Genomic DNA, 19,421 nt, shown 5'->3' with positions numbered 1-19,421 from the left:
AGAACTCTTATGTGCTAAAATCAGGAATCTTGTTGAAGCTGAGCCAGTGTCTCTGCTAGATTTCTAATTTCCACTGCTTGCTGCCAAGTATATTAGAGCTGTCTATAAATAGTTTGTGGAATTTTTGAGTGAGAATAAAAAAAAAAAACCCTCAGGTTCTTTTCTTTCCCCACTATTTCAAACTACAACTGAGAAGCTTTAACTTTTTTTTGGTTTTGTGTGTTGTTTGGTTTTTTTGTTTGGGGGCTTTTTGTTTGTTTTGGTTGGGGTTTTTAGTTGTTTGTTTTTTTTTCCCCTGGAACTTTCAAACACAAGTTGTTCTTTCAGGTTAGTTATAAATTTAAAATTTTGTATTTTAATAACAATAGACTCAAGTCAAACTTTTCCTGTGGAATTTACAGGTGTGATCAAATGTTTGTGGGTTGTTTTTTTGTTTCCTACCTGCAGCATTAAGTCCAAGTTTCTGGAGTTACTACTCTAGCTTCCTTTTGCAACCTAGGATAAGGGAACCTCAGATTATCTTGCTATTTAGCTGTGCAAAGTTCTCCTGAAACTGTTTCATGCGCCTCTCTTGTGAGTTTCCTGCTGGTACACCCTGAGAAAAAGTTTGTGCTGCATTAAACACAGCCAGGTACAGAACTGCTGGTAGCTTTGTATGTTTAATTGGCAACAAGGGAGAGCTGTCGTTCCCTGTAGAAGTGAGCAAGTGACTGAGAAGCCACTCCTATAGAGCAGGAGTTCAAGAGCTTACACTGTAGATTGCAGCCTTCTCCAAATGTTGTCTTGGTGATTCCCAGTGGTGCTGGAGGTTCTGTTTCAAGACTCCAGCATCACCTGGCTGGCAGTGTCTATGTCAAATTTGCATTATGCTAACATCCCATTATTACAAAATACGGAATTTTGTAGATTCGTGCATTGCGACAGCATTCACAGTTGGTGCAATATTAGTGAATAATGTATGCAGTGCTTAATGAATCCAGAAAGAGAACTTAATGTTGCTCACACTAAATGACTGCAGAGGCCTTGGAGCTTATGCCTGAAGCTGAGGTAGAATCCTCTTCACAGCACCAGAGCTGTGGGGATCAGAGAGCACACTTGGGATGTTGGGTAGTTGGGGGTGTCTGTTGACACATCTCACAGCCTGCAGGAGCAGATTTGTGGAGCAGAGCAAGTTATGCTGAAAATGCAATGTTTGTGCTATACACTATTCTGAAGGGTGTTACTTTGACTAGCTGTAGTGTTGCCCAGAGGGCTGAGTACCTATTACCAGTAGGAGTATGTCATCTAAAAGGAATCCAGTTTGATGGTTCTAAGGCCACAGTGTAATGTGAAGCAAAGCACAAAGTAGAGCAGAACAGGAGATTCAGATGCATGCTCCTTATCTGAAATAAAATAATGCAGATTTGTGCAAAATCCACCAGATTGGTGCACAGATCCCTGGAACAACACCATAAAATTATCAGGAATGAAAGGAGTGTTTTGGTAGAAAAGCTAATAGATGGGTTATGACCTAATCATTGTATATTCGTCAGAACATTCACTTATATAGTGAAATTTATGTTTAGAGTACCTGTTTTAATAGTCAGTTACTGAAGAATGAGCACAGACTTCTTTTTGGTGGAGAGAATAGTGTTACAATGCTAACAAATTAAAAAGTAGTAGAATATTTTTCTTGGTAGTTTTTAAACTCAGTGTTATAAAGACTATAGGAATAAAGGTATGCACTTTTGCTCACTCCATTACTGATTAAATTTGGGTTTAGGTTCTTGTCATGGTTTAAGCCCAGCCAGCAACCCAGAACCACGCAGCCGCTTGCTCACTTCCCCCCCACCCATTGTGCTCCCCGCTTCCAGAGGAATGGGGAGGAGAATCGAAAGAATGTAACTCCCACAGGTTGATATAAGAACAGTTTAGTAACTAAGGTATAACACAAACCACTGCTGCTACCACCAATAATAATAATGATAAGGGAAGTAACAAGGGAAGAGAATACAACCGCTCACCACCTGCCGACCGATACCCAGCCCGACTTGAGCAGCGATATAGCCCTTCTGGGTAACTGTCCCTAGTTTACATCTTGGGCATGACGTGCTGTGTTACGGAATAACTCTGGCCAGTTTGGGTCAGGTGTCCTGTCTCTGCTTCATCCCAGCTTCCCCTCCTCCCTGGCAGAGCATGAGACTCAGAAAGTCCTTGGTCAGAATAAACATTACTGAGCAACAGCTAAGAACATCGGCGTTATCAGCATTGTTCCCAGGCTGAAAGTCAAAAACACAGCACTGCACCAGCTACTAAGAAGGAGAAAAAATGGCTGCTACTGCTGAACCCAGGACAGTTCTGTACAATGAATGTTGATTTGAAACTTCGTGGCTGTGTTTTATTCACCAAGAGATGAATGAAGACCTCTTTTTCAAAACTGTCCTGCAGTTACATGTAATTTGAAGTCCCTCTGTGAGCAGGAAAGGACAGTGTAAGAATGAGGAGGGGATACGAAAACATGGTGTTGGGCAACAGGTTTTAAGCATACAGTGCAGACTTGAGAGCACCATACCTAGTGCTTTATATCCAAGAAATAATTTTGTAAACACAAAATGATAGATACCAGTGGTTGTAAAAAGTAAAAACAAAAACATAAAACCTACATAAACCAATTCTGTTGCAGAATTGATTCTTTGGTTCTTGTCTTAATTTTCTAAATAGAGCTATGTCACAGTTGGTCTAAAATAAAAATGATACTATATAAAATAGCACTGAGTATTGTAAACAAATCTTGTGCTTTAATCTGTCTTTACAGTGAAATTTTGTATGTGTGCTTACTTCCTTCTTTTGTATCATAACCACAATTATATAAGTCACTATTTAATAGTTTCATCTGTTAGTAAATTTTTATTCTTTCCTTAATTAAAGAAATTAATTATACCATTGTAGTATTTGAGTACACAACACTGTCTCATGTTAATGCTTGCTTTCACTGTTTGAAATTTTAGATATACTTACTGTATCTTCTCTGTAGCAGATGTTCTTGTGTTACAGGGATTTGGAATAAATCTTGTCACTGTTGCTCAGCTTGCCTTTAGTAAAGAATTCAGACTGATACCCGCACGGCAGTAAGGCTTGCTCTCAATGTTTCTGTCTATTGCATGTGTAATTTTATATTAAAAGAAAGTTATTTAATCACTTCCTTACATTAAGGATAATTTACATCTTGCTGCACAGTTTAACACTGTTTTACAATTGACCTGAAATTCGTATGACTTCAGTATTTAACCCTAAGGAAATACAGAAAAGAACTGCACCTAAGTAGTTAATCCCAAACTGTAGATTTAAAAATAAATAATACAAAATTTGTCAATAACTCCTGCAAAGATTCTTCATCTAAACTCTAGATTATTGATTGGTTAATGCCTAAAAGTCAATACTGCCCCTTCTCATGATGCTTTTTTAATGGACGTTTGTCATGAATTATATGAACTTATGCAAAAGTGTGTGTTGTCCTTCGTCAAGGAAACATTTAACAGCTGGGTGTAGGATGGAAGCTTCTGGTTGAAGATGCAATGCACTATATTAAAAAACAAAACAACGGTAAAAACATGAAAATGATATGACTGTGTATCCTGAATTTTCTCTTGAGTAGTTAATCCAAACACATACTGGTGCACAAATGAGTTAATTTGATTGCATGCATGTCTCTAATCAGAAGGATGCAGTGATTGCAAACTAAGCCATCAGAAGACAGGAAATGATAAAGTGGTGACACCTGTAAAGGCTGTGACTGGTTTCTGTAGGAATCTGGGAATGACACTGATGCTTTGCTTTGTTTCTGAACATAGAAAAAGTAACACGTTGCTTGGCTTCAGTGGACTGTGTACTCTGAGCTCTGCCGCACCTTAATTTGAAGTATTCCTTGTAGCAGTAACACTGTCTATTTAATGAACTGTTCAGGGAGGGTAAGATTCAAATGCTTAAGACTGCTTGCTGATGGTTTTGTTTTTTGTTTGGGTTTTTTTTTTTTTCCTCCTCTTTCTGTTTGCTATACTTTCAGTTCCTTGTCTCTTGAAATTGCATGTGTAGCTCTGTGCCTCCATTCTGAGGAAGGGAAAGTTTGAATTTCTGTAGTGCAGTTAGCAGTGGTAGGAGAACATCTTTGCGCAGGTAGAGGAAAATTCAGGAGAAACCATATACTCAGAGACTTTACAGGTTTATAAAAGATGAAAGACCAAGCCTAGTCCCTTTTGTACCCCTGTGTTCATTTGGGATTATAGAAAGTGGGTTTTTTTGGTTTTTTTTTCCTCAGTTACATAATCTCAATTTGCTGTGTACTGCACCTTCTGCAGTACAGGAATGTTAGGCAGGCAGTATGGCCATATACCTATGCATATGTAGCACTTTGCTGTTGCTACAGCATGAAATCCCCATGGCCAAATGAATTTAATTCTAAATGACAGTAGTTTAACAAATGTAGGTGCAAAGTGTTCGTTAGATGAGGATGTAGTAAACAATGTTCCAAAAGACTGAAGAGGATCCTACCTAATTTTTTTTGGCTCATTAGCTGCATGTGACCTACATGTACATAATTCAGTGTAGTATTTTGAACACTGAACAAATGTTTTGATCATAGGATGGTTTGAGTTGGAAGAGACCTTTAAAGATCATCTAGTTCATCCGGAGGAGGATGGTAGTACTTGTTTTTCTTTTTGTTTTCCCCATGCCCTGCTCTGAGCCGTAACATCCTAGCTGTAGGTTAACCATAGGCGCTTTTCTCCCACGGGCTTGGCAGACGAGTGTGACTGTGGTTCAGCCTGACAGGGTGTCTGTAGGTGGAGATTATTTGTGCTCAGCTGTGCGTAGATATTTGCAGGAAGTGGCAGGGGTGGGATGGGCCCTGACTGGGACTGACACAAAATGTGCCATCAGAAGGGGTCATTTCCAAGAAGGGTGCTGGAATATAATAGGACTCATGGATGTTTATTTCCAACTCCAGTATCTAGATTAAAAAGAACATTGCTAGTTTTGGACTAGGGCATCATAGGACTGGCGTGAAGTGGGGTTTTTAGTGGGGTGGTTTGTAGTAAGGCAGCACCAGTTTATTCATGGAATTTTATAGTGAAATTCTTACTTTGTTGGCATCATCCACACCTGGTCAGTTAGGAGCAAAATTTGGTGAAGACTAATGCAACATAACTTCAGCTGACAAGAGGCAGTGCAAGCAAGTCAAGTTTACTCTTTGTAAGGTGCAGGGTGAACAGGAACTTTGTGGGTAGGATGAAAAAAGGAAGTTTGGTCATGAAGTATGTTGTCTAAAGTAAAGCAAGTTAAACATGTACTGTGATAAAGGGTGTTTGGAAGCATATTAAATACAGGAAGTGCTGTTGATCTCTTGTTCCTGTTAATTGTGGTTCAAGAGAAATATCCTGTCCAGTCTGCTTGTGTCTGCTATGCACCACAGTACCTTTTAACTCAAGGTAGTTTAGAAAAGTCTTCTCTTCATAGTCATTCAGTTACAGCAGTTCCTCAATTTATAGAATCCAAGGGTTTTGCTAATGGCACAGGCTTAATCTTGATATTGAAGAATTTAGCTTCAGTGGAGATATGAGCACATGATTTTTTTCCTGTGGAGAGTGACTGTTTGGTCTGACAACAAAAATAAAGGTAATTTATATGTGGGGTTTATTACTAAGGCTTTTTCATTTATCATTTCAACAGTCGAGTTAATTTCTTTGTGAAACACAATCTGGATGTAACAGAGTCCCAAGATACATGTTGTTCTTCCAAAATGAAGTTACAAAATTTGATTTTAAAATCATGGTAGACAGTGTCGCATGTACCAATTTTTTAAGTGCATTTAACAACATTAATTGCTTCACTGTGCGTTCATATTAATAGTTTTGCTCAAATTGAAATTAAAGCAGGGGTTTCATTTGAGTCTTCATGCTATTTCAGGTATATCAGTATTTAAATAAATTTGTTCTTTGTGTGAAACCTCCAAGTTCATGTACTTGGAGTGCAAAAGCTTGTCTTTAATCTGAATGTTTTGACTAGGAGGGACATTAATTATTGGGGTAGATGTGTTGGTGTCTGGCTATGCTTTTTGAAAACTGTGAATCTGAGTGAAAAAGGAGAAGCTCATTTCAGAACTGTAGGCTTAGTTTTATGATCTGAAGTTATATGCAGGTAATCCTTTGAGTCTGATACTGATCTCACTTTGAGAGCAAGATGTGCTGCATAGTCTAGAGGGAGAGAGATGTAGGGGGGTAACATCCTAGAATGCTGCACTGTGGTTAGCCTCCATTAGTCTGAGCATCACTGCCACTGTTTGGGTTACAGATATATAGAACTTGGCAGCTATTTTTTCCAAACACACAGTGTTTTTGAAGTGTTAAAGCATTGGTTTTTTTTCCATACTTTCCTCTTACAGTTTTCCTCTGCAGTTTTTTTGGAATGTTGCTGCTGCAACATTTTCCTTGTAGCTAGCCCCACTCCCCTGGCCTGTGTTTATTTTCGTATCTGTGATGAAACTCAGAAGATGTTAGCGAGCCAGATACTTTCCAAGGCCTTAAATGTTTTTACCTTAAATGTTTTTACCTTTCACATAGTTTTGTTTTCCTCTCCAGGCTACATACAGGAGTGTAGGGCTCATGGCTCTTGGACCAGGATGTTTGGAAGTGACATTGTGAGGATGTGGGTTTTCCAGGGTGGGGTAGGTGGTATTTAATGTATTTCTATATAGACCAATAGGGGACAAATGTCCCAACTACTGGGAAACCTGAAGGTAAACCTAGTGTCACCTTGCTTTTGTGGTCAGTCAGCTGTGAGACACAAATCAAAAGCAATGAGTTTGTTTGTTTCTGCCTGCTCCTAAAACAAGACAGCATCCTAACCTGCAGGACTTGTTGGGATAGGTAAAAACTGACAAAGGTCAAAGGGGACTGGCTTTCTGCTGTGCAAATAAAATGAAATTTTATGGACGAATCAGTGACCAGCTTTGACCATACTCATTCTTTGAACTTTTGAGAGATTTTTAAAGTTATTCAAAACAGAAAGACACCTCAGGAATTGAGAATTGTTTCGTATTGTAAGAGTCCAACTCATTTTGTAACCAGTTGGCTGATTTATTTTTTTTAACTGCAGTCAAGGGATATTTGGAGATATTAACAGCAGTGGTGGTAACAAACTCAAGTCACTTAATTAGAAAGCCATTAAAAGTACTTTTCAGGCTTTTCGTACTATAGGTTAGGTTACCAGAAATTTAACATATATCCTATTTACTCGTTTATTTTTATTTTTAAACAGAGTAAATGCTTGGGGTTTTACCTTGAGTTTTGTCCATTTGAATTTTTTAACTCAGGTGCAGTTGCTGACCATATCTCAAGCTTCAGGACTACTGTTGACATATATTTCTCTTTAATACTTCCCATCTCAAACAAGTGGTCCATTTGTCGTAAGTATTTATAAGAGGATATGAAGGAGATGGGTATAGTCCTGGCTACTCAAGTGATATTTTTTTTTTTAATTTTCTTTTAAGAAGTTACCACAAAAAGAAAAGAAAGTGATGGAATGTGTCAGTTTTTGAAAAACAAACCTGATTTCTTGCAGTCAGAATGGACTTGTGCAGGAGGTTCTTAGTGTGTGTCTTCCAGCGCTGTGCTGTCACACAGAGCAGTACTAACCAGCTCCTGTAACTAATGTGAGCAAACTTTGCATCAAGTTTTGTTTGGTGGCACAGGTTTCAGTTTAAAACTTCAGGTTCAAATGGGAATGAATAGTAATTATTTCTTTAAAACATCAAGAAATATGAAGGTTTACTGGTGACCTAAGAAATTTTTTTTTAATATACTCTTGCTTTGCTGCATTATAAATAGACTAACAGGAATTTCAAAGATAATTATGTTCCCATACCTTACTGGAAATTTCTGATGTGTTATCTGATATATTGATATCCTGGTGGGCTCAGTTTATAGGGAACCATGTGACACAGTTATTGAGATCATATAAGGATCATTGCCTAAAATTTTTGTAAAGGTGTTGGCAGTTCATAATGCTTAAATGGCATCTGAATGCACTTATTTTAGTGACAGTTCCCAATAAAAAAGGAAGAAGTAATCTGAGAGGTTTCTAAGGTTCGTCTTTCATGTATTGGGAAGGAAGTAATTTAAAAAACCCACCTTATTTTCATACTAAAATACTTGGATCTGAATCAAGGTTTCATTTCCCCTGCCCATGGCAAGGGGGTTGGAACTAGATGATCTTAAGGTCCTTTCCAACCCTACCTATTCTATGATTCTATGATCTATTACACATTAATGCTTCTAACTAATCTCTGAAGTCAGGTTGACAATAAACGTGACATAACTTTATGTCAAGAGATTGTTATTAATTTTAAATATGCATAAAGCATAGTTAGATGGAAAATATTAGTATTAGATTTTTTGGTAATGAGTTTAGTTTTCTTAATTTAACACATTAAAGTCAATGTGTACAGGATTTGGATTCAAGTTCCTATTTTAGTATGCTTCTCATTACTGATTCATAGTATTTTCTTGTTACTGTATTTTTATCAGAACTGATTACATTAAAATTCTGTGGGTTTTGTATTCCTGGCTTTTATGTATAGGCAGCTTGTCTGTCATTCAGATTCTGGAGGCATCAGTGGAGTGGCCAGATTATTGATGTCTTCAATGTAATTACTTAGGGGGCTTTCATATATCTAAATGTTTGTGAATGCCTTTTTTTTTCTTTTTTTTTCCATGCTGTTCATTTTCAGTGTTCAGTAACAGCTACAGATACAGTTGTATGTGCTGATAACCCTTTTTTGAAAGTAAAAAACAACCAGTGAAAAATCCCTACTGTAATTTTGAAAGATGAAATAGCAGTAAGATATTTTTAGCTTAAAAGAAGAGGTCTTGAAATGTGTTACTCTTTTCCTTATGTTGATGGAAATAATAGGAAACAAGACAATCCAAAATGTGCTTCTGTGGAATTGGTTACAAGCAAAATCACTTTACAGCAAAGATGGTGTTTATTTTGTAAATGTAGAGCTGTTACTGAAGACATGAAATCAGAGCAGCAAACACTCCTTAGCATACCAGTCTATATGCAAAGTGAAGAAATTAGTTGGAGAATAGCTTTTTAAAACTTAAAAGACGTTTTACTTTCTATATTAGTTTTATTGGAAGATAGTTTGTCACTAATAAATTATTTGAAAGTTTTTGTTTTAAAGTACTTCTTTCTTTTGAATGTTGAGAGGAATAGTTAACTGTGTGGATTTTTTTCTTTCTTTCAAATTGAGACAAAGCAACTTGGTAGGTAAATCTGTGCAGTGAAATTAGTACATAAAAGGCAACACACATTACTTTTAAGAGTACAAGAGTTCATTTTTTCAAACAAAACCACTTTGCTGTCCTACGTCCTCTGATCGTAAGGTTTTTAACTGTATTATGTCTTAAGGAAGTAACAAACTTACATCTTCGTGCATTTGGTGTTAACCCTGGGAACAATTTGAGAAACATTTTATTCGTAACCACTGCAACAGACCAGCATTACTTAGGTGTGTATGTTCTAGGTCAACTCTGACCATGGTCTTTAACCTTGGTATAAAAGAAATATTGAATTTTCTTCAAGCATTTAATGTTCTTGTTACCCAGACATATCACACATACATTGTAGTGCTGGCCAAACAACTGTTTCCACCACATGTATGAAAATCTGCGTAACATGGCAAATCTTCAGTATTACAAGACTTTGAGGGATTAAGAGTTGTGGTTTTAAATTTTGCTTAGTGATGTATTTCACATTTTAGATTCACTGCTTATGTTCAAAGGAACTTATTTATGAAAGTACCTTTTCCTCCTGAAATCCTGGAAGATTTTATTAAAAATTTGCTTTAAATGTTAAAAGATGTTGAATAAAGGAGAGGAGACGGAGAGCTGTTCAGTGTTAGAAATGTGCACCAGTGCAACTTCACCTGTCACATCATGTACCAGGGCTACCCCCTGTCAGCAAATGTATTCACTTTAGCTTTTACTTTGGTGGAGTGCAAAGTAGTAGCACAAGTAGTAGGACATTTGGAGGAATAACTTTTTTGTCTCTAAATCCTGACCACATGGGATTCACTGTTCATCTTTGCAAGTATATTTCAGTTTAATGAACGTTAATGGGGATTTACTCTTAAAGGTAGCTAGTTTCTGTCTATATCTGAAACACCTTTCTGGAGAACGGGTTTAGGCTGCGGATGGTTACGAAATAGATGTCTTTCCCTGGATGTTTCTGTTTACATAGCATTTACTTAAAAATTGTGATAGGAGAAGGTGGGGGAGATTGACTGAAATAAACCTTTCTTGAAAGGAAAACAGCATTTAAATAGATGCAAAATCATGCAAAGTCCACCATCTATCATGCCTGAAGTTTCTCAAAACTCTTTGTTACTATCAGTTTTTTGTTCCTTAACTTTATAGTACATTTAATTGTTCTGGTACACTAACGATACTTGGGTTATTTTTTCATTGCATAGTAACTTTCCCTCTAGTTTTTCTCTTAAGTTTTGTCATAAAATGAGCGTGGGACCTTAAATGTTTAATATTAATTAAAATAGCTTCAGTTCATTCTTTCTGTTCTATAAAAGAGTATCTGAAGAATTTTTACAAATTTTATCTTGGAAATTAGCTTATTCATTATGTTTAATTTTAGGAAATGGTGCTCTTGCAGAACATTCGGAAAATGTGCATATTTCAGGAGTGTCAACGGGTAAGTCATTTTTTGTAATGTTTAAATTTCATGCATGACTTAAATAGTAAATATTGAAAGCCACCTGGTATCTTATGAAGAGATATTTGGCTATAAAAATTATTACTGCCTTTTGCAGCATGTAATAAGGAATGAAGCAACTGGAACATGGAAAAATTGTCATAAGATAAAATTGATACCTGCATGCTCATGAACAGATTATGCCTTTCTAAGTGGACTGCTTAATTATTTTTCCATACAAACACTGAACTAAGAGAAAAGTTGGTTTAAGTTGAATTGATATTTTCTTTCCATAGTAAAGTTTTCGTGAAATGAAATTTATTGAAATGTAATTTTGAACACTGCTACTATCAAATAATATAAATCCAGGAGTTATGTGTTTCACCTGATTAGATTGAAGCAGTAACTGAAATTACAGTTGACTGCACAGTTTCCTTAATACAAGAAAAAAAGAGTTTCAGAACTCATGAATCTGAGAAACTGATGAGATGCTGAGGGTATATGGGGTATAAAAGCACCATACATTGCTCATAGATTGCTGCGTTCCCTTCCAGTAAATCAGTCTTGGGCTTCTTCTGGGTAGGAGCCATGGCTGGGACTGTTCTGTGTTACTGATGTGACTGTATGTCTGTTAAGGAATTAGGTGATACCAGTCTATATAGCCTTTGTTCTTCAGATGTTAAGCAGTGTCAGCTAAGCTGCTGGTTGTGTTTTCTGATACAGGTACTTAGAATGTGTGCAACTGGGAAGATAAACACTCTTCTTCAGTGGGTAGAAGAATACAAGCCAGATTCTTTCATAGGGAAGCTTCCAGTAATCCCTGGAAATCACACAGATTTTCACAATTTTCTCCTAAAATAAGAGTCAAAATGTGAACTCATCCTTTTTAACAACTGCTTGCACATGTTGCTGTAGTTCCCCCTGTAGTATTGCTTCAAATATTACATTGCTACTTGTGCACATGGTTAAATTTTTGGATCAGTGTGTGAACAGTGCATGGTCTCTGTTACCCGACACTTTCTTTTTCCCTTTCACTATTTGCCACACAGACTGTCAGAAGTCTAATTATAGAAGATCTTAGCTAGCCATTCTTGTGCTGCATCATGGGGAAAGTTGTTCCTGTGCAACAGTAGTAATGCACCAAGTATATCATATAGTATTTTCATGGCACATTGTAATTAATAAATGACAGCACAGGTACTTGCTACTGTTGGAACAGTTGTTGCTGGAATTGCATTGTACGAGATACACAGCCTAAAATCTAGCTATGCAGCTTTCCGGATGTGTGTTAACAATCCTTCACCTCATTGTTCAGTTCAACAGTCGTGTCACAGGTTGCAAAATTCTGTTGGGTAAGAAGCGAATGGAATTTTTGACTCTGCTTTCAGTACTTTGGCCAGCATGCTTGAACAGGCAGTGCCAAGAAGAGAACATAATGTCCTTTCTACACAGGATAACAGCAGCTGGTAGACAGACCTTTTAACTACTGAGCAGAAACATCCAGTGAAAACTTCCATTTAAAAATAAATGTTAAATAAATAAAGCTATCTATAAAAGTATTTTGGTGGTCGTTTGTTGTATTATAACATTGCAGCTGGGGAAAAATAAATGTCTTGCTCTTAAGAGTTTCTGTCTTAATATAAAGTTAAAATTCTTAACTGGAGGATTTTGAGATAATGGGGATGGGGGTGGTCTGTTAATGAAAACCTGGAGAAAGTGTGTAGACAGATCTGGTGGCATTTTCCTTACAGTCTTCTTATGTGCATCTTACATGTTAGATTTATGGCTCAAGTATAAAAGATGTGAATGGATTTAGATCATTTTTCGAGTTCTTTCAAAACCATCTGGGTTTCCCAAACATTTTTTATTGAACTTGCAGATTATATGGTTCATCAAGCATACCTGTACAGCTTTATATTTTTATCAGAACAATTTTAATCAGAGTTATGAAATAGAACCAAAAATATCTGGCCTTTAATCTTTCTAAATCCAACTTTAACTTGGTTTTGAAAACAAGCAAGTGATTTTCTTGGACAGTGATACTAAGGGATTTTAAATGAAATTATTGTCTTGATGGTAGATTTCCTGTCATGCTGCCACTACATGACCTACCTTACTAAATTATGTTTTAATAGCACAGACCTCCTTGGTCTTTGGTATTTATGCTTCTGCTGTATATTATATCTGCCAAGTTACAGGTGCACCTCTAATATATGAGTATGTTTTTTCTACCAGCAGTAGTAATGGAATGTTGTCTCTTGTGCATAAGCTATCACTAGAGAACAAGCATGAAATATTTTCAGGTCTATCCTTGAGTTATGTTGCACCGTAATTGTCACAACTGCAAAATTGATATCCCCTTTTTCCCCCCTCCTTTTCCCCCTGCACCTGTTCTTAAAGAACTTCTGCACTGGTGAAAACAATTGTTTCTAATAAAAAAAAATACGGTGATTCCTTTTCACCAAGTGTGTCTCTGTATTGCAGAGTAAGGGCATTTTAAATGAAAGCTTTTCAGCTAGACCTGGAGGCAAAGATTCTTATGCCTTCTTCTCCTGTAGTTCTCCAAATAAGACTTTTCAGTGGCTCCTGAGAGTTACAAATGCAATAATTATCCTCCCTATTCATGGGTTAGACTTTATCGCAACATTATTCTCTTTTTACTCTAAGCTGTTTTAAACACCTTCAGATCATTTATCCAGCTGCATTCATGTCCTTACCATGTCCAATATAATGCACACCTTATCATCTTGTGGTTCACATTGAAAGCTAATTCTTTTATCTTTTCAACTAATCTCCTGGCATTACTGTGAAGATAAATCCCTAATCTCCTTCTCCCTGCTTTTCTGAAGTGACTTTTTTCCTTGACATGTTGTTCACTGTTACTACAGGTACTTTACTTCTCTAGATATTGCTATACAGAATTTTTGCATAGGTTTCTTAATGATTTTCTCAATGGTTTTCTTGTAACTTGCGAGTTGAATTTGATAGTGTGAAGTTTTCACTAGCTGTCTTCTGCTTACCAGCCAACATCCCCTGGGTAGTTTACAGTCATGTTCCATAATGTGGGGTGGTGAACTAATTTCAGGAAGAAGGGAATAAGGAAAACTATTGTATGTGGTTTTAAAAAGTCTGCAAGAAAATCCAGGCACAGCTTATCCTCTCAGCATTTTTATTTTTTTTTACCATTATTTTTTACTTTGACCTGTGAAACATCTCTGGTCCTAACTGGAGTATTGCGGTCTATGGGGCAGAGTTACAGAAGCATAACAAACAACTGCATATAGAGTGTTAATAAAATAGAGGCTCACAAAGGAAAGAGTTTAGAGGAGGTAAGAGATGGGTGAGCAGAATTGCACAAAGAATGTAGGAGAATTGAAAGGAATGAAGGCAAAGGCAACACCCACATAGAAAGGCTTATGCTGGAGGGATTTGTTCCCACCCAAAAATCTTTTGGCCACTGGCATGAGATTTAAAAACACCTTTGGTACGTGCATCACTGTGTCTTTGCTTCTCTATAATGCAGCCTTCCCAATTTGTTTTGTGCTTCTGTCTCGATTGCAAACTCATCTTTTTTTTTAATTATTTTTATTTTTTCTCTGGCTCCTCTGTTTTTCATTCTGCCATTTTCTCATGTATTTTATAGTAGTTTAATACCTCTAATAAATTATTCCAAACCTAGTCAGTCTTCCTGTAATTTTAAGTTCCTGTAGACATAACTGACCTGTATGGTAAATGCCTGCAGGGCCACTAGCAATGGAAATTAAAGTGCAAATTCTCCACAACTTAGCATAAAGATGTTTGCCTCTGTTAATACATATTTGTGTTACAAAATGTAAACATTTCTTTTTTTGTTCTACATTCTCCATGCTTACAAACTCATGGAGAAAATATATGTTATGTTATATTCTCAAAAGCTTTAGAAGAAACATCCTAGTTAATCAGGTAGGGAATTGATCTTAAAAGGCTTGCTATTGTCTCTGTAAAATAGAGTGCCTTTAAAACTATTCTACTTCAAAAGGTTATCCTTGATTTTAAAAATCTTGCTGAGAAATTATTCTCTCTGAAAATGATAGCACGTCTGAAGTGCAGCATCTACACAGTTGGTCTTGACCTTTATACACTTTTTAAGCAAGTAGGAGATTTCTGTTGTCTCCTGAGTTACAAATAAGGGATTTCAGTGCATGAATGTATGCTAAGTATTCAAGTACATAATCTACCTAACCTGAAGGAAGGTTCCCTTGTAATTCCCTTCTCAAGTCTGTTCCCTTTTATTTTTTGAACCCCCACTTTTTCATATGCACACTTTTCTTTCAGTTTTGGTTGGTTGTTTCTGTTTTTTTCCTCTCCAGTTATTGTTCACTCCACCCTGTATTTTAGTGCCTGTGATGGTTCTTGCTTCCTCATGCCCTTGTTAGCATCTCCCTTCCCATGTTGGATGGTGCTGGAAATGGTCATACTATGCCCTCAGCTTCTTTTGTGGAAACAGAGAAAAAGCCATCTTAATTAAAGTAATATAGAAAATACAGTGATATCGCTGGTATTGCAAAGTCAAAAAAGTGAATTTGAATAAAACTGAAAGTTTTCTTGGTGCTCTGAAAGTGCTACCTTGGTTACACAGGTTTTCGATGTGGAATTTCTTCCATTCAAACTCATGTGATGAGTAAAAGTTACTGCTTGTAGTACGGCAGGGTTCGGATCAAGTAGATAGTAGTTTTTAGGGTCCACTGACAACTGTGCCAGCATAAGATGTTGCAAAGCTAATTGCATAGTAATTTCAAGTTGCTGTAGCAGTGTTTGGAACTTCCTATTCAGTAGATGGATGCTGTACATTTATAGCGTGCTTAAGTTTTTGGAGGTGAACTTTGTAAAATTGAGTGAACATACGTTGAATGGGTTATTTTTATCTTCTGGTGTAAGATTTTTCTTTGTCAGGCAGCTTTTAAAACTTCCTTGTTCTCTGTAACAAGGTCTTATATGTCAGTTTGTAAATATCTAAAATCAGGTGAATATAGTATTAGTGTAATTTCAGCCGAAGGCAACTTATTTTAACCTGAGCACTATTTCAGTAATAACAACAAGGTCTTATATGTCAGTTTGTAAATATCTAAAATCAGGTGAATATAGTATTAGTGTAATTTCAGCCGAAGGCAACTTATTTTAACCTGAGCACTATTTCAGTAATAACAAAGTAGTGCGTGGGATTGCTTGAGAAACATCTACAACCTTGGTACAAAATGTTTCATGAATTCTTCTATTTTTTTTGCAAGATTTTGTTTGAACCTCTTGAAACCGATATTTTACTTTCTTTTTTTTTTACTGGTATTTTAATTGTGAATAACCAGGTTTTCTTCTCAGTACTTCCATTTCCTTGTACTTTACATACTGTAAAGTATATCCAGATCATTCATACAGGAGCAGTCTTCCAACATGTCATAGTGTTAGAGCACCACCTATAGGGTTTGCTGGAAATTAAAACAATAAAGTTTCTAGAGAATGATTGAATATTCAAATAAATAATATCTTTCTGTACTTTGAGACTGTTTTGTTCCTAGATGCTAGGACAGGTCTTATGTTCTATAGCTAAAGTATGTTAATGCTTAGCTGTGCAGCTATGAATGAAGCTTTGATAAGAAACATGAAAAACTATATAAAGTAATGTGTTCTTCCAGCTGTACCTGAAAACAGTAAGTCTGCTGTTTTATTTTTGTTTCTAGATTTCTGTATGTAATACAGAAAATTCAGATGTATACGAGCATTTCAATCTTACAGTAGTTTTAAACCTATTATTAGAAATGTATTTGTTATGCCATATAGAAATCTTTTAAGTAACAATAATAATTCAGGAATGTAACTTGTTATTGTTTAAGAGCTATATAATTTAAAGTCCTCGTAGTCTTGAAAAAGATACCTGAAAAGTTTGATTGTGGATAAAAATAAAAAGTAACCTGTCACTATTGTAAGTGCAGTTCCTTCTTAATTGTGTTTGGTCATGGCATCATTTCTGGTTTTTATTTTAATCAAATATATATAAAGAACTCTCAAAGCTTTTGATCATCACACAATAATGGAAATATTTCCTCATTTGTAATAGTTTTTGTGTTTAAACTGTAGTGTGTAGCTGATTATGCTACGGTAAACTCTGAGAGCTCAAATAGCAGTGAGGCAGTTGTGATTATTTTTAATGTGCAATTATTTTTAATATGAGTTCTGACCTTTGAAACTTCATCATAATTCCAAGCTCTTTAGTGAGAGTATTCTGTTCTTCCTATTTATGAAGGTTGAGAATATGTGATATGACAGGTGTTGGATATAAGGCTGTTAAGGGAGGGGACTAGTTTTGTGGTTTTGTTTGGCTGGCAAGTACATTACTTGAAATAAAATCAGCAGAGCTGAGAACACTCCAGTAAAAGGAACAAGCAACTGAGTTAAGGCCAATGCAGAAAGCTACATCTATAATAAAGTAAAGAATACAAATGGCTGAGTTACTTCAGCTACATAGAATTAGCCTTATAAGCTTTCTAGTCCATTATCAGAAATATAGTTACGCAAGTCCCTTTTAAGAATAATAACTTTTAGTATCTGTACATGAAAGTGTGCTGCAGTTACTGTTCTTTGCATTCCAAGCATTTGGAATTGTGTGTATGGCATTTCCATGCTAAGGGCTAAAAGGGGGTATTTAAATGATGGTCAAGCACTGGATCTTCCCAAGACAGAAAATTTCAGCTATTTGATTATTTTATATAATTTCTTTTTCACCTTCTAATGCATTTGTTCAGCATAAGGTATAAATGCATGACTAGATTGAACTGAATCTTTGTGAAAGCTTAAAAAAACCCAGGAAATAGAAAATCTTTGCATTTTTATAATAAAGTTAAAAGCTGTATTGAATAATCTTTTTTCATCTGTACTATTAATTGACATTAGTATAATGCACTGGCAACACTGGAAAACATCTTTTGAAGTGCATTCCATTATGAATTCCTTTAGACATTGTTTTTATTGATGTGTCATTTAACTCAGTGTGCTCTTTTCCCTGATTAGTGCTGGTTAACTTTTTTGTGGCCTACTAGCTTTTTAAAAACAAAATTAATCAAATCGCTTTCAATATATATGTTGGGCTTTTTTTTTTGTTTGCTTTTTTTTTAGCTTGTGGAGATATTCCAGAACAAATTAGATCACCAAGTGGGACAATCACAAGTCCAGGATGGCCCTCTGAATATCCTGCCCGAATCAACTGTAGCTGGTACATCCATGCAAACCCGGGGGAGATCATTACTATAAGGTAATGGTGCTCCTGTATTAACCACATGGGTTAAAGAAGTACTGACTAGACATTTTTAACTGCTAATTTTGTATGTACTGGCTTTATTTTCCCTCCTGTAAATGTAGGATTTCTGGTATGTGTGTTTTCTGCCTTTCCTTTTAACTGATTTGCTCTCACACAGCCATGTAACATTTGTTTTCAACTGGAGAACTGGCAACTTGAAAACCTGTCTATGTGCTCATTTGTTTTTAATGTCTCTGAAATCTAAGACTTCTGCTTGAAAAATGTCCAGGGAAATTCTGTAACACGCTTCGAAGTCTCATGATGTGATTAAAAATGACAGGGTACAAATAGTAAATTAGTAGATATGATTGCAGTTTTGGAAATGCTGAATTTTGAGGCAGGGAGCTCCTCCGTTTCACATATCTTGTAACTTTTCTAAAGAAGTAGTGTGTGTAGGTTCGCATTCTCATCAGTTCATTCCCTATTACTGCCACAAGGGAAATCAAGGCTTGTTTTAGCATCAAGATACAAATTAGTACTGCTTCAAAGGCTGATCATGAAACTGCGTTAGCTTCAGATTTACTTCAGTTTCCAGTACAGACTTGCTGACCTAAGAAGCAGCTCTTCATTATGAAGTATTTGCTTTGACATCAGTTACACATTTAAAGTACAGCTTTTTAATTTAAACAGTTTCTGCTAAATATTAAATTGGCATAAAGTAGGTAGAACTGAATGCTTTCTCAACTTTTTCATACTGTTCAATAAAACTTTGAGGATATTTTTCCTTTCAAGCTGTTTTCTTCCACTCATACATTTCATATTTTGTTTCTGGTTTACTGCTCTGTAGTCTGTACAGACCTGGTTTGCCCAGACTCTCTCCCCTTTGCACTTCATTACCATGACAGCGTGTCTTGATACAGTTGTAGTCATACCATGACATTCCATGACATATCCGTTGGGTAAGCAAGTAGTGCTACTGGAAGAAAATCTCATCTGAAATCATAGTTCTGAACAATTTAGCTGTATTTATGATGTCAAGTCATATTGGCTAAATGTAGCATTAACTTAAACCACTTAGTACATGAAAGTCATACTTAATGAGACTTAAAAACAGTTTCATGAATGGATATTTTTTTTTGTCCATTTTTAGATAAGGTTTAATTTTTTTGTAGCAAAACTGAACTTCAAGTACTGCAGGCAATAGTCTGGTTGATAGAATGGATTTTTGCTGTCCTCATAATGTAAAAGTATTATCACCACAAGGTTAAATCGTATTCTTACATGGATAGAGAAGCCATGTTTTATTTCAGAACAAAAAAGAACTTGGAGCTAATTTCCATTTTTATGTGTAGTATTTCATCAGCTTAGTTATGTATTATGCAGTTGAGTAGCAATTTTGACCTTTTTTGTTTGT

At 36.1% G+C, this 19,421-nt stretch overlaps 1 protein-coding gene across 2 annotated transcripts in view; it reads left to right on the top strand.

Annotated features, from left to right (window-relative positions):
• The window catches only part of LRP12 (LDL receptor related protein 12), a 53,794-nt gene that overhangs the window by 21,840 nt on the left and 12,533 nt on the right, over positions 1-19,421 (top strand). The window contains exons 2-3 of one of the 2 annotated variants that reach the window (XM_061373362.1): positions 10,684-10,740; positions 17,887-18,022. In XM_061373362.1, coding sequence (XP_061229346.1) covers positions 10,684-10,740; positions 17,887-18,022 — 193 coding nt within the window. The remainder of the gene's footprint in view (positions 1-10,683; positions 10,741-17,886; positions 18,023-19,421) is intronic. The other variant, XM_061373363.1, reaches the window with a different exon arrangement.

This window comes from Neopsephotus bourkii, unplaced genomic scaffold, assembly GCF_033783945.1.
Source record: "Neopsephotus bourkii isolate Nb327-2 ecotype Australia unplaced genomic scaffold, CSIRO-AGI_Nbou_v1 NB_1630, whole genome shotgun sequence".
In the NCBI taxonomy this organism is placed as follows: Eukaryota; Metazoa; Chordata; class Aves; order Psittaciformes; family Psittacidae; genus Neopsephotus; species Neopsephotus bourkii.
The sequence above is the reverse complement of the archived record's forward strand: the minus strand, read 5'-3'. Positions and strand labels throughout refer to the sequence as shown.